The 14,240-nt window shown below is 51.7% G+C and overlaps 1 protein-coding gene across 1 annotated transcript in view; it reads right to left on the bottom strand.

The window, feature by feature from the left end:
• Window positions 1-524: 524 nt before the first annotated feature.
• LOC310753765 (uncharacterized protein) overlaps window positions 525-14,240 on the bottom strand; it is a gene marked incomplete at both ends in the record, with an annotated part of 220,078 nt that continues 206,362 nt past the window's right edge. The window contains 2 exons of the mRNA XM_083595107.1: window positions 525-543; window positions 794-1,298. Of these exons, the coding sequence (XP_083451233.1) occupies window positions 525-543; window positions 794-1,298 (524 nt within the window). The remainder of the gene's footprint in view (window positions 544-793; window positions 1,299-14,240) is intronic.

Genomic DNA, 14,240 nt, shown 5'->3' with positions numbered 1-14,240 from the left:
ACCATTGGTGTGTCTGCTGGGTTTGCATCAACCAAATTCAACCTGGTTAATACATCAGCAATTTTCTGTGTTTGGTGTACCAGAAAATTACCTGCTTGGTCCCTCTCCACCTGCAGAGAAAGATACTTGGATACCTCACCAAGATCCTTCATGTCAAAGTGCTCCTTCAGCTGAGCTAGGGTGCTTTGGTACAAAGCCTGATTCTTCCAAAACATCAGAAGATCATCAACAAAACATAAACAATACAGTTTGTTTTGCCCCTCCTCCTTGACAAACACACGGATCAGCTTTGCCCTGGTGAAAACCTAGAGAAAGCAATGTCTCAGTGAGTTTTGTGTTCCAACACCTGGCACTCTGCTTGAGACCATATAAGGATTTCCGAAGTTTACAGACCATTCCCTTCTGTATCTGCATTCCATCAGGTGGAAGCATGGACAGCTCCTCCCCCAAAACCCCGTACAAAAAAGCTGTATTAATGTCATGATGGGAAACATGCAGTTTCTCCTCCGCAGCAATTTTGAGCATCAACCGAATGCTCTCATACTTGACGGTGGGTGAGTAGGTCTCGTGGTAATCCTGTCCTGGTACCTGTGAAACACCTCTGGCAACCAATCTGGCTTTGTGTCTGACAACCTTGCCATTCTGGTCTGTCTTGGCCTTGAAGACCCATTTGCTGCCAACCAGTCTCATTCCTGGGACTACCGGTACCAGCTCCCAAGTTTGGTTCCTATTCAAGGAATCAACTTCAGCCTTCATGGCATTAAGCCATGGCTCAGCATCTTTAGAGGTTAACTCTTGAACCTCTTTGAAGCTTGAAGGTTCCCACACCTTCTCTGAGCTACTAAGAACAGCAGTTGCTGTCTTAGCAAACTCATCAGCAAATCTCTTTGGAGGTCTGCCCTTGGTCGCCCTTTCAGACCTGCGTACTAGACGCAAGTCTTCTGGACTCATCTCCTCCTTCTTAGGAGAAAAGTGACCAATGGTGAACAGTGGTTCTTCCAGTTCATTGTCAGACGCATCAGATGGTCTGACTGAGGCCTTTGCGCTCTTGTAGTCTGCTGTGTCATCACTGTCACTGACACCACCAGCAGCGCCGCCCACTGAACTGGAATCCGAACTCTGATCATCATCATCATCATCATCCTCAGCTTCCTCTTCATCATCTGCTTTTTTCACATCACCTTCATCTTCCTCTGGGTAACTCTGGAAAATTCCCACATTTCCCCCCCACTTAGGATTGTACTCAACACTCTTTGTGAACTTAATGGACTTAGAGTCAGTGATCCATACCCTGTATGCTGCTTTTTCGTACCCCATGAACAAACCATGTGCCCCACGCTTCCCAAGCTTGTTGCTCTGTGGGGTGTGTACCCACATGTCAGAACCAAAGATTCTCATGTGCTTGACGTTAGGTTTCTTACCAAACATCTTCTCATAAGGAGTACAACCAATAGGTGATGACAGTCTCCTGTTAAAAGTGTAAACATACGAGTTCAGAGACTCCCCCCAAAACTTCTCAGGGAGATTGGCATCATGCAACAAGGTTTTCATGCCTTGAAGCAATGTTTGCTTTGCTTGCTTACAAACCTCCCATGGGGATCCAGGACTTGAGAGGCTATGCTGGATTCCCTTCTCAGTCAGGAAAGCTTCAAACTGCCGAGAAGTGAATTCAGCCTCTCGATTAGTAAACAAACAGCCAATCCGTTTACTGTGAACATTCTCCAACCAAGCACAGAATGCCTTGAACCTAGGAAACACTTGCGATTTCTGCTCGAGCATAAACACACGAATGTACCTGGAAAAAGAATCAATTAGAACCATGAAGTACCTTGCTCTACCCAAAGAGGGTGCAAGTGGACCAACCAGGTCTGCGTGGACTAGCTGGTAGGGTTTGGAAGCCTGCCTGCTAGACTCCTTGCCTTTTGGAGCAACCTTCACCTTGTTCTCTGCACAAGATACACACTTCATGTGAAACTTACAGGGTTTGATGTTCAAACCCTCAACCAACCCAGGCATCTTGGCCAGCGCCTGCCAAGACATGTGACAAAATCTTCGATGTGCTTCATGAATGCATCCTGCATGAAGAACTTTGTTAGTTTGTGCAACACAACAAGAATCAACATTAGACACAGCAGCACCATTGTCATCATAAGTTATACAGAACAAACCATCTATAAACTTTGCATGCAAAATGTCCTCTTTGCCTTTTCTGATGACACAGACGCTCCTCTTGAAGGAAATCTCAAAGCCACGCCCAGTCAGCTGTGGGACACTGAGCAAATTGTCTGCAGCACCTGGAACATAAAGTACATCTTTGATGGTTGTGTGCAGACTTGCCAGTTTTACAGTCCCTTCTCCTGCGATTCGCAACGTCTTTCCATCTGCCAGGTGGATCTCTCCATCTTGAGGCTTGAAGGAGATAAACAGGTGCTTATCATTTGTTAGATGGCGGGTGCATCCAGAGTCAATAATAAACCTGGCCTTGGCCTTTGGAGCAGCTTTTCTGGCAAGCAAAACCTTGTTTTCCACCGGCGTGGGCTTTTGCTGCTTGCCCCCCTGCTCCTGGCCATCAAACTTGCCTTTAGCCTTTGGTGAAGCAGTGCCAGCAAACAAAGCCTTGTTTTCCACTGGCGTGGGCCTTTCACCCCCCTTCTGCTTCGGGCCATCTGCAGGCATCTGTCTCTGTTTACTTCTGGCCTTCCAGCCTCTGCAAAGACGATGACCTTGGTTCCCATGAGAAACAGAGCTCTCAGCTGCCGACTCCTTGGCTCCCCCTGGAGGCTGGAATGCTGCCTGGGATGACATCACAGTCAGCTCCCCCTGCAGCTTGCAACCAGTGCCCTCAGCATCCCTGCATTCACTCGCATTCTGGGAAACAGCCAGGACCTTCAACGCAGTCAAACTCCGGGCTGGGATGATTGGCAGATGGGCAACTTTCAAAGCATTCCACATCTGACATGCTGTCTTGTTGACAGCTAGCGTAGCAATTTCCTCCAGAGAGACGGACAAGACTATTATGTCTATGGCCTTCGAATGTTGGGCCTTCCATCTATCTGTCAGAGGAACTGGAGGGGCTTCAGACACAGTATGCCACACTCCAAACTGATGCAGCAAACTCTCACACCATTTTGCCCAGGTCTCATAATTGTGCCGATTTAACTTTGGGCACTCAGCAGCTTCAGAAGCTTGTAAAAACTCCATTCCAGCTGTTTACTTGAGCCGTGAGTCTTTTTCACTTCAGAGACTCCTTATCTTGGCACCCATAAATCACGAAGCCTGCTTGGCTCGGCTCCCAGGCCAATTAGGCCAGCCGGACATCAGAGTCTCTTGCCGCGGCAAACAGAAAAGCCTTATTTGCTTTCGCTTTCCCCACACATACCTCAGCAGTCTGTTGCAGTCTTACTCTCCTGTAAGTGCCATGAATCTGGGCCCAAAACCTGTTGTTGGGATACTGCCAGGGAGATAAAGCCCATCATGGCCCCCACATCGTCTCCGGACGTCCATCGATCTCCCGTAGACACGCAGTATCAGCAATTAGCGACACAAGCTCCAGAAAATAGCTTGCCACATTCTAGAACTGATGCACGCTCTATCAGCAGATTTTTTAAAGAAGTAATATTTATTGAAATTTTAAGGTTACAAAAAGAAAAAACACCAAATTAAACAAAAACAAAACAACACATTGAAGGAATGGGTTTCCCAAACCCCAAAACTGACTGTGCAGGCAGTTTTTAAACTGCACCAAAATCCCCATTTCTCCTTAGCTAAAATGCATAAACTTTAGCCGTTGAGCAAATGCAAAACAAGAACACAGCTCTCTCCCTTATCAGTTTGACGGCAAGACTGGCCTTGACTTTACCAGTAGAACAGACACAGACATATCTTATGTCCTGACCACAAATGACGCAGAGACCCAAGTCTGGGACTAACGCCAGAGCATGTTCTCGGAAGTAGTGACCTCTTGCTCCAAGATAGGAGGAGGAACAGGAATATCCTTTTATGGTCAGAAGTACAGGAAGGAAGATCCTTTTATGGTTGAGAGTACCAGAGCAGGAACATATGTGATGTCAACCTGTGTACGTACGCCGACGTGGTTGGGCTCCTAGGGGAGGAGTGAGAGGGTGCCTGGAGGATATATAAACTGCATGAAACCTGTCATTTCTTTGTACTTGCTGTGGACTCACCACGCAGGTGCCTTCTGCTATCTGGAGAGCAGAATAAACTCTTTCTTTGAACCAACCTCGGTGTCATTTTGACTTCCTTCCTCCTGTCCCGGAGCAACGCAGACCCAATCGGTGAACTCCAATAAGGCTCCATTTCTTGGTGCATTGGCCGGGAATCCGTGTTCTCTGAGGACAAGGACGAAGGACCGGGGCGTCACTGCTCAGCGAACAGCTCGGTTGGCGTTGGTGGCTCCAAGCGCGCACCCTTCATTTTCTAGGGGGAGCCCCCCACCCCGTACCTGAGTGGAGACGCAGCAGAGATGGAAGAAAGACAGCAGCTGCACGGGAGAAGGGTACCCAGGGGAAAGGTAGGCTCCACAGCTTGTTTTGTGGGAGTCAGGGGTTTGATCAGCCCCGCCCAGTAGGACCAGTAAAGTGCCGCTGGGTTTAGCCAGTAGAGAGCAGTAGTGTGCCGCTGGTTTGCCAGTAGAAGAGCAGTAAAAGTGCCACCGGCTTTGGGAAGTTTGTGGGTAAAGGGGATTGGGGAGGTGCATGGGGTTCGTATGTGTATGGGGTTTGTATGTATGTGTATTTATTTGTGTATGGGGACACTCTAGTGAATGCTTTGAGTGGATGAGACGTCGAGGCTCAGAGCCGCTGACGAAGCGAAGTGTGGTCCTTGTAAGGTGCGGTTCCTAGCGACGCGAGTCCGTCTAGGCCACTAACAGGATGCGGCGAAAGGTGACTGAGTGAGAAACAATGTTAGGTGGTGAAGTGTCCCAGGGTTTAAGGAAGAAAAAAAAGGAAACCAACCCACACAGTGTTTTATTTTGGGGACAATTGGAAATGTCAAGCTACTGTTGAAAACCCTTGTAAGCTCCTTTTTGTATTCTGGCAGTGACCAGCATAGGTGCGTCCAGTTGGCTTGTATTGTATTGCCAACACGTGGGGTCCGGGGAAAAAAATATGGGCTCTGCTGATGCGCAGAGGCACCAGGAATAGAACCCTGCATGAAGGGGTTCCCGATTCTGCCACATCTACTGTGCTGCATCTTAGGGGGTTGGGAAACAGACCTTAAAACACCTAGAATCTTGCAGAGTACAAGTGTCAGGGAATCAGGAGCAGGAGCAATGGGGAGAGAGGAATTGGAGAGCGAAGGGGAAGAATCCGAGGGCAGCGTAGGGGAGTATGACAGTGGCCCGAGAGATTCCATGAGCTTCTCCAGCGAATCAGAAGATTCCCAGAAGGGGGCGCCGATGGTCAGGGCAAGGGGGGTCCCAGGGGGGACGCACCAGAAACAAGGAGGCAGAGGGGGACCCCAAAACAGCAGTGGAGGATCGGGACCAGTTTCCCCACCAGAGCGTAGTAGGGGGGGAAGAGTCACATGTGTCAGGGCCAGCGTCTCCTCCAGAGAGGGAGTCAGGGCTGACCACGCCTCCATCGGAGAGTGGAGGAACGGAAGGGAGGTCAGTTGCAGCTAGCCCCCCCGAAGGGGGAAGCAGTGACAGCAGCAGTGAAACGGTCAGGAGGAAAGCTGCTGGCTGGGCGCGCGCGCCAAGTTCAAATGTGCAGGCGCGGGGGACAGCAGGAGACCCGGATGGGGAACCAGCTCCTAAAGCCCGCCGGAGGGAGGGAGAAGGCTCAGGGGAATCAGCCTCAGAGGAGGCTAGAAAGGGCGAGACCCCGGCGGGCAGGCGGACCCAGAGGAGGAAAGAGCAGCGGAAAAGGTAGAGCAAGGCTAGAATCTTAAATTGGTGTCAAGGGGGAGGAGACTCAGACGGAGCATCAGCGGTCTAACGGTTGAGACGTAGGGCTGCGCGCTGCGGCTTTGGAAGTGAAACTGAACTTCAATAAAGACTTTTGTACTTAACAACGAAGCAGCGTTGGTCCTTTGTGAGCTGGGACCTAGGGTAGCTCTGACAGTATGCTCCGTCTCCCATAAAAACCTTGCAGCGTGAGTTGGTGCAGCGAGGGGCAAGACTTGGTGTTTTGCGAGCTCACGAAGATAGGCAAAGATGACTACGGAGAGCCAGATGAAAGAACTGCAAGAAGCAGTCACGACGCTTTACGCAGAAGTGGCAGCATCCAGGAAGAGAGAAGAAGAAGCAGTAGCGCTCTGCCGGGATCTGCAGACCAGGTGGGACCGTTTGGGCAAGGAGGGGCTGCCAGGACCCAAACCGGAGGGAGTTGGCCTCGGGAAGAGGGGGGGCAGCCTAGTAGCCCACTTCGACGGGGACCTGCAGCAATACCCTAACTTCAGAGCTGACGTGGTTTACGCGCTCAATTTGCTTCGGAAAGACTTTAGAGATGAGGAAGAGAAAGTGGGTTTCATAATTACTCATTTGCATGGGGAAGCTAAAGCGTGGCTGCGGAATTTGTGGCGCGAAAAAGACCCCGCCCTCCAAGATTCCGATGCATTTATCAAAGCTATGGACGCTTGCTTTAAATCAACGGTAGATGTAGATGTTGCTCGGAGGGAAATGCATGGACTACAGCAAGGGAAAGCGACGGTGAGGCAATATCACTCACGCTTTTTTGCCTTACTGAACGTGCTGGGCTGGGAGAAGGACTCTATTGCCGTCAGAGACCTGTTCTGGGAGGGGCTAAGTGGGGCCGTGAAAGATGAGCTGGCAAGGGGAGAAAGACCTAAAAGCACCACAGAAGTCGTCCAGAGAGCGCTGGCGATTGGTGTGCGCCTGGAAGGATGCCCTTGGAGCAGGGAGGAAGGACGTAAGGCAAGCACCCCAGCCAGGACAACCCCCTTCCTATCCAGAGAGACAGGGCGGGCGCTATCCATGCCTCCATTGGGAAGGGGAGAAGAGCCGATGGAGATAGGTGGTGCCAGGGCTCAGACTGCCAGCAGAGCCCAAACACCGGGAGCAGTCAAGGCGAAGGCTCCTAGAGGGACCAGGAAGTGCTACATCTGCGACAGTGCACAGCACATGGCCAAAGAGTGTCCCCAGAGGCTCCAGAAGCACACTGCAGCCTCAGCAACAGTAAAGGGAACAGGTCAGCAGCCAAAACAGCTGCAGGGGGAAGAAGAAGCCTGGTTGGAAGGGGAAGGACTGGGGCCCAACCAGGCGAGTCAGTGAAGGAGTCCCCAGAGATTTTACAGCCCACAGACCCCCTCCCACCCAAACCAGTGGTGCAACTCACCGCATCGCTCCAGTTGCCCAATGGGCACACCATGCAAGTACCAATAACCATTGACTCTGGGAGCAACGCAGACTTTGTAGGTGTGGACTTTATCAAGCAACATCGCATAGCACTCCTGCCAGCCACCATGCCCCTAAACGTCGTCACGGTCAATGGCAGGAAGCTACTGGGAGGAGAGGTGGTGCAGCAAACACCGCCGATGGTGATGCAAATTGGAAACCACCGCGAAGTCATCAGCTTCAACGTCACCCACCTGTCAGACACGCCCATAGTGTTGGGTATGAGTTGGCTGGATAGGCACAGCCCGGCATTAGCATGGTACCAGCGGCAATTGACCTTCTGCTCCTCCTACTGCGCAGAACACTGCATCCAGACCCGCCAGGAGGAGGAGGGGCAAGAGGATGAACCGCAGTTACACCTAGGCATGGTGCAAGCGGTACCCAACAAGTACAAGGAGTTTTTGGAGGTCTTCTGCGAGAGGGAAGCGGATAAGCTGCCTCCCCACAGGCCTTACGACTGCAAGATTGACCTCCTGCCGGGAGCGACGCTGCCGACTGGGAAACTGTATTCCATGTCTGAAGACGAACTGCAAGAACTCAGGGAGTTCATAGATCACAACTTGAAGCGGGGGTTCATCCAAGAATCTAAAGCAGTGGGGGGCAGTTCCGTGTTTTTCGTGAAGAAGAAGGACACGCCCCAACGCAGGCTCATAGTTGATTATAGGATCATAAATTCCAAAACAAAGCCCGCAGCATTCCCCATGCCCAAGATCGACGACCTGCTCGCGACGGTGAGGAAGGGACGACTCTTCACCAAGTTGGATCTACGAGGGGCGTACAACCTTATACGCATGCGGGAGGGCAATGAGTGGAAGACAGCCATATTTACACCTTTAGGCACCTATGAATATCGCGTAATGCCTTTTGGTCTGCAAAATGGCTCCCATACCTTCCAAGCTTTCATCCATCACGTGTTAGCGGGACTCCTCTACAAGAAGTGCGTCTGCTTCCTAGACGACATCCTGATCTTCTCGAAATCGCAGGAGGCTCACGAGAGGGACGTCAAGGAGGTCCTGCAGAGGCTACGGGAGCACAGACTTTACGCCAAACTAGAGAAGTGCCAGTTCGACATGACGGAGGTGGATTTCCTGGGCTACAAGCTGTCCGACAAGGGACTCGCCATGGACAGCGCCAAGGTCCGCGCGGTGTTGGACTGGAAGAGCCCGCGCAATCAGAAGGAGGTCCAGAAGTTCGTCGGCTTCGCCAACTTTTATCGCAAGTTCATCAAAGGCTTCGCGAAGGAGACGGCGGCTATCACGGACACCCTCAGCTCCAAGAAGAAGAAGTTCACCTGGATGGACCAGGCGGAGCAGTCCTTTCGGAGACTCAAGCGTCTCTTCACGTCCGAAGAACAGCTGCTACATGTAAACCCCAGCAGACCAATGAGGGTTGAGACGGACGCCTCGGACAGAGCGGTGGGGGCCGTCCTGTTGCAGCAAGATCCGCAAGGGGAATGGAGGCCGTGCGCATTCTACTCCAGGAAACTCAGCAAGGCGGAACAGAACTACACCATCTGGGACAGGGAGTTGCTGGCCATTCATGCAGCTTTCAAGGTGTGGCGGCACTTCCTCGTTGGAGCCAGACACACAGTGCAAGTCCGCACGGACCATAAGAACCTGGAGTACTGGCGCACGGCGCGGTTCCTGAACCAAAGACACATTTGCTGGGCGGAGTTCTTTGCGGATTTCGATTTCCGGATAGAATACATCCCGGGAGACAACAACGTCATGGCGGATGCACTATCCAGGAAGCCGCAGTATCTCGAGGAAGCGGCGCCGGTGGCGGCCAAGCACATTTTCGCACCGAAAGCGTGGGCGTGCGCTTCAGCTGCCGTGGACCTGGACGCGGTGCGTCGAGCGCTGCAGACGGATTCGTTCGCGCAATCCAAGATGGAGGAGGTGCGAAAAGGCACAGCGAAGGACGACGAGTTCCAAATACAAGACGGACTGCTCATCCGCAAAGGGGCTCTCTACGTACCCGGAGACGACCTCCGCGCGAAAGTCTTGCAGCAGTTACACGACGCGCCCAGCACTGGGCACTTCGGCAAGGACAAGACGGCGGAATTAGTAACCAGAGACTTTTGGTGGCCCAAGGTGAGGGGAGAAGTCGCGGATTACGTCTCCAGGTGTGACACCTGCCAAAGAGCCAAGCCGGTACACAGGAAGCCGGCGGGTCTACTAGAACCCCTACAGACGCCGCTCGAACCGTGGGAGAGAGTGGCCCTGGACTTTGTCACAGATCTGCCCAGTTCGCGAGGCAAAACAGCGGTACTCGTGGTCGTAGACATGTTCACCAAGATGGCGCACTTTATTCCGTGCGCGAAGGTGGCCACAGCGGAACAGACCGCCAAGCTGTTCATAGACCACGTGTTCAAAGCTCACGGCTTGCCGCGGTCCATCCTGTCCGACCGGGGTCGCCAATTCGTCTCGAGCTTCTGGCAGAAGCTGCTGGGCATCCTGAACGTCAAGATCAACTTAGCGTCGGCACGACACCCGCAGACCAATGGGCAAGCGGAGAGGGTCAACGCCATCATGCAGCAGTACCTGCGATGCTACGCCAATCAACAACCCTCGACCTGGGTGGACTACCTACCGCTGGCCGAGTTTGCCTACAACAACACGAAGCACGGGTCTACAGGAGTGACACCGTTCTTCGCCAATAATGGGCGGCATCCCAGAACTTTCCCGGGGTTAGAGACGAAGGGGGAGCCAAGGGGAGCAGAGCACTTAGCAGCAGAGTTACAGGAGGTCCACGAGCAACTCCGAAGGCAATTGGAACTGGCGAAACACGCCTACAAAATGCAGGCAGACAAGCACAGGAGGGTCGGGGAGGACATCCAGGTGGGGGACTGGGTCTGGTTAGCTGCCCAGGCAGTGCCGGCCAGAACGCTAGCCAAGAGGAAGCTCAAACACAAGCAGCTGGGGCCTTACCAGGTCGTGGCGCAAATCAATCCAGTGGCCTTCCGGTTGACACTCCCGGAGGCTTCCAGAATGCACCCAGTCTTTCATAGGTCAGTGCTCACACCCTACAGGGAACCCCACAGGTTTCAGGCGACAGGGGACGCGCCAGACCCACTTAACGAATCTCCAAAGAGGGAGGGGTCACGGAGGGCGACGCCACTCAACGAGGTCACGGAGATTTTGGACTCGAGGTGGGGGGAAGAGGGAGTGGAATACCTCCTCGCCAGGGAAGGTACCCCAGCCACTGCCAACAGGTGGGTACCGTGCTATGCCGTGGAGGAGCACTATCTTAAAGACGAGTTCCATGCACTCTTCCCACACAGACCTATGCCGGCAGAGTATTTCGACGACTGGCTCTTCACACCCACACTGTCAGCCAGTACGTTCCAGGGTTTTTCATCAGCTGAAGAGACGACGCCGGAAACTAGCTCCCCGGAGGGGTCACTCTCGGGGTTTGCCACAGACCGCTCCTATTGGTGGGACACTCAACCGGAGGTGGGGTGGCGCAGGGAGCTGCTGCGGGGACCTTTGCAAGCAGTCTCACCAGAGGTACCCGGGGGAGGGGAGGACATGGACGTGTTGGGGGAGGATCCTGGATTCGAGCACATCAGCAGAGAGATGGAAGCAGAGGAAATCGACGTCGACGAGCCCGTTGCGGTTGGGCCGGATCCAGCGGACCGGCTACACCCCAGGGGGGAAGAATGGTATCCCGCACTCACACCCACAGCACTGGAGCGCCCGGAACCCACACCCGAAGAGGGGGAGGGGGGAAGGGGGGCTTCGAGGGGGGGATGGATGTCAGGGAATCTGGAGCAGGAGCAATGGGAGAGAGGAATTGGAGAGCGAAGGGGAAGAATCCGAGGGCAGCGTAGGGGAGTATGACAGTGGCCCGAGAGATTCCATGAGCTTCTCCAGCGAATCAGAAGATTCCCAGAAGGGGGCGTCGATGGTCAGGGCAACGGGGGTCCCAGGGGGGACGCACCAGAAACAAGGAGCCAGAGGGGAACCCCAAAACAGCAGTGGAGGATCGGGACCAGTTTCCCCACCAGAGCGTAGTGGGGGGGAAGAGTCACATGTGTCAGGGCCAGCGTCTCCTCCAGAGTGGGAGTCAGGGCTGACCACGCCTCCATCGGAGAGTGGAGGAACGGAAGGGAGGTCAGTTGCAGCTAGCCCCCCCGAAGGGGGAAGCAGTGACAGCAGCAGTGAAACGGTCAGGAGGAAAGCTGCTGGCTGGGCGCGCGCGCCAAGTTCAAATGTGCAGGCGCGGGGGACAGCAGGAGACCCGGATGGGGAACCAGCTCCTAAAGCCCGCCGGAGGGAGGGAGAAGGCTCAGGGGAATCAGCCTCAGAGGAGGCTAGAAAGGGCGAGACCCCGGCGGGCAGGCGGACCCAGAGGAGGAAAGAGCAGCGGAAAAGGTGGAGCAAGGCTAGAATCTTAAATTGGTGTCAAGGGGGAGGAGACTCAGACGGAGCATCAGCGGTCTAACGGTTGAGACGTAGGGCTGCGCGCTGCGGCTTTGGAAGTGAAACTGAACTTCAATAAAGACTTTTGTACTTAACAACGAAGCAGCGTTGGTCCTTTGTGAGCTGGGACCTAGGGTAGCTCTGACAACAAGTATTTAAAAAAGGGGGGATTATTTGGTCTTTAATATTAAAAGTGACATGAGTTGCTCATGAGGTCAAATTTTATATTTTCATGTTAAAGTTGGGAAGGTTTCAATTACTATTACAATCATGTAATCATGTATTGGTTTCAGAATTTGAATGTCATCAATTCACTGTGCTTTGAGCTACCTGGTATCTTAATGTTTTTGTTAATAAGTTTGTTTCTTATTGACTCTGTTGCATAAGGTACCCTGGGTGATTTAGAAACCACTTGTTAAATATTGATCAAAAGTAAAAATGTACAAATGTATGGAAAAAGGTAGTGTTGTCAAAAGGGATGGGGTTTTAACCCCCCCCCCCATCCCATGTTCAGACAGATGAGAAGAAAAGTGAGAGGGTTACGGGGGACAAAGCAGTAAATAATCCCTTTGCAGTGTCTGTGTTTAACACAGAAACAAAGATGCTATGCAGCCCTTGGTGGAGTCTGGAAACCAGGTTAAAATGGGGCCACTCAGGAAAATGACAAATTACCAAATATTGCATGGCATGCCAGCCCCCCAGAGCTATTTGATACCAAAATTGATTTTTGCACTACCTTTCTTCTGATATATTTTTGAAATGTGTATAATTTTTATTTGTAAAAGGGATGAACAATTGTGTCCCGAATGTTATGGGGAAGGTGTTGAAGTAGTAAGAGCTGGAGAAGGTAGAGGGAAGTAGAAAAGAAGGTGAGAGGTAGAGGGTAGAGAAGTGAGAATGTTGGAACAGGAGGAAAGTTGGGTAATGGGCTGTAAAGATGGTTGAGTGTTTATGCTGATGAGTATTAATGAAAGTAATATATTAAGATGCTATTATTGAGAGTTTACTAAATATAGTAAAAGCTGAATTGCATAAAGGTGGTGTGTGACCAGCGACACACTTAGTCAAAGTCTTGCATGTGCTGTTAAAATGCACTCAGATTAGGACTTCCGGGGGCGGCACTCTTCTACTTGTAGAGGGGAAGCTCCGCAGAAACGGGTCGTCCGCTACGGCGAAGCGGAGACCCTCGCTGGAAACCCACAGGCAGTGATAGCCTGTGGTCGTGGGACTCGGCGGGCACCCTTAGCGCCCCTCGAAACTGCAAAGGGACCCCGCAAGGGGTTCTGGAGCGGGACGGGGGGGTGCGGTGCTGTGAGTCGATCGCTCTTTCTGTGGAGTGAAGCCGCTAAGCTGCTGTCGGTGAGCGCTGACCCTTTTCCTGGGACTATTCGGCTTAAAGGAAACAACTACCCGTGAGTAGATGATCTGAATCAGGACTTAAATTCAACTCAATTTGGCATACAAGCGGGAGACGCAACCAGGAAGTCCGTCTCTCGGCTTTGTTTAAAGATCAAAGCAACGACGTTTAATTAACTTATGCTTTTGAAATTGGGATTGCAAAAGAATTGAATCCGTACATCAAGCAGAAGACCCCACCTCAGTTTACTTGGGGTGGAGAAGGGAAAATTGACTTTTTCCTCTTTGTTTCTGGATTTATAAAGCAACTAAACTCCCGGTTATCGGGCTGCCAACTTTGGAACTATAAGGCTGTTTGGAACTGTCATATTGTATCCTGCACTTTTCTTTGGAGACATTGTAAATTTCTTTTTTTTATGAGTAACTCTGCGAAAATTTAAAGGATTCTGAAGGTCCTCTGGAGACTGGCTATTGTTAACTTTTTGAGGACACTTTGTGACTTTGGGGAAAACTTTAAGACTTTACAAACTGCAACATTCTTAAACATAGTGTCCCTCTAGTGGAGCATTGAAGTTTGACAACATACTGGGGGAATTTTCCATCTGTGGACTTGGGGATTTCCATGGGAAAAACAGACTGTGGCACTGACCTTGGCGCATAGACAAGAAGTGGGATGAGTGGGAAGACTAGATCAGCTAAAGCCAAAACACAGCAGACTACTATAACTTCACAGCTACGCAGATCATCTGGTCCCACGATTTCTGTGACACAAGAGGAAGATCTAGATCAAACTAGGCCGGAAGGAATGGCCTCAGGGGGGGATTTTACTTCAGTGTTAAACAAAATTTTTGAAAAATTGGAGGGTTTGAGTAAGCAAGTAACTGACCAGTCAACTAAAATTGACCAAAATACTGTTAGCATTAACAATCTGACACAGCAAGTTAGCTTAAACGCGCAATCCATTGGGAAACTACTGGAAGACACTACTTTAAATCGTAAAACAGCTGAGGAGGCCAAGCAGAAAGTTGAGGAAGTGCAAGAGGAAATTAAACCTATGCGTAAACAGATAGGTGAACATCAGG

Source organism: Podarcis filfolensis (assembly GCF_964270895.1).
Source record: "Podarcis filfolensis genome assembly, chromosome: W".
In the NCBI taxonomy this organism is placed as follows: domain Eukaryota; kingdom Metazoa; phylum Chordata; class Lepidosauria; order Squamata; family Lacertidae; genus Podarcis; species Podarcis filfolensis.
This window is presented reverse-complemented; position numbering and strand designations above follow the sequence as displayed.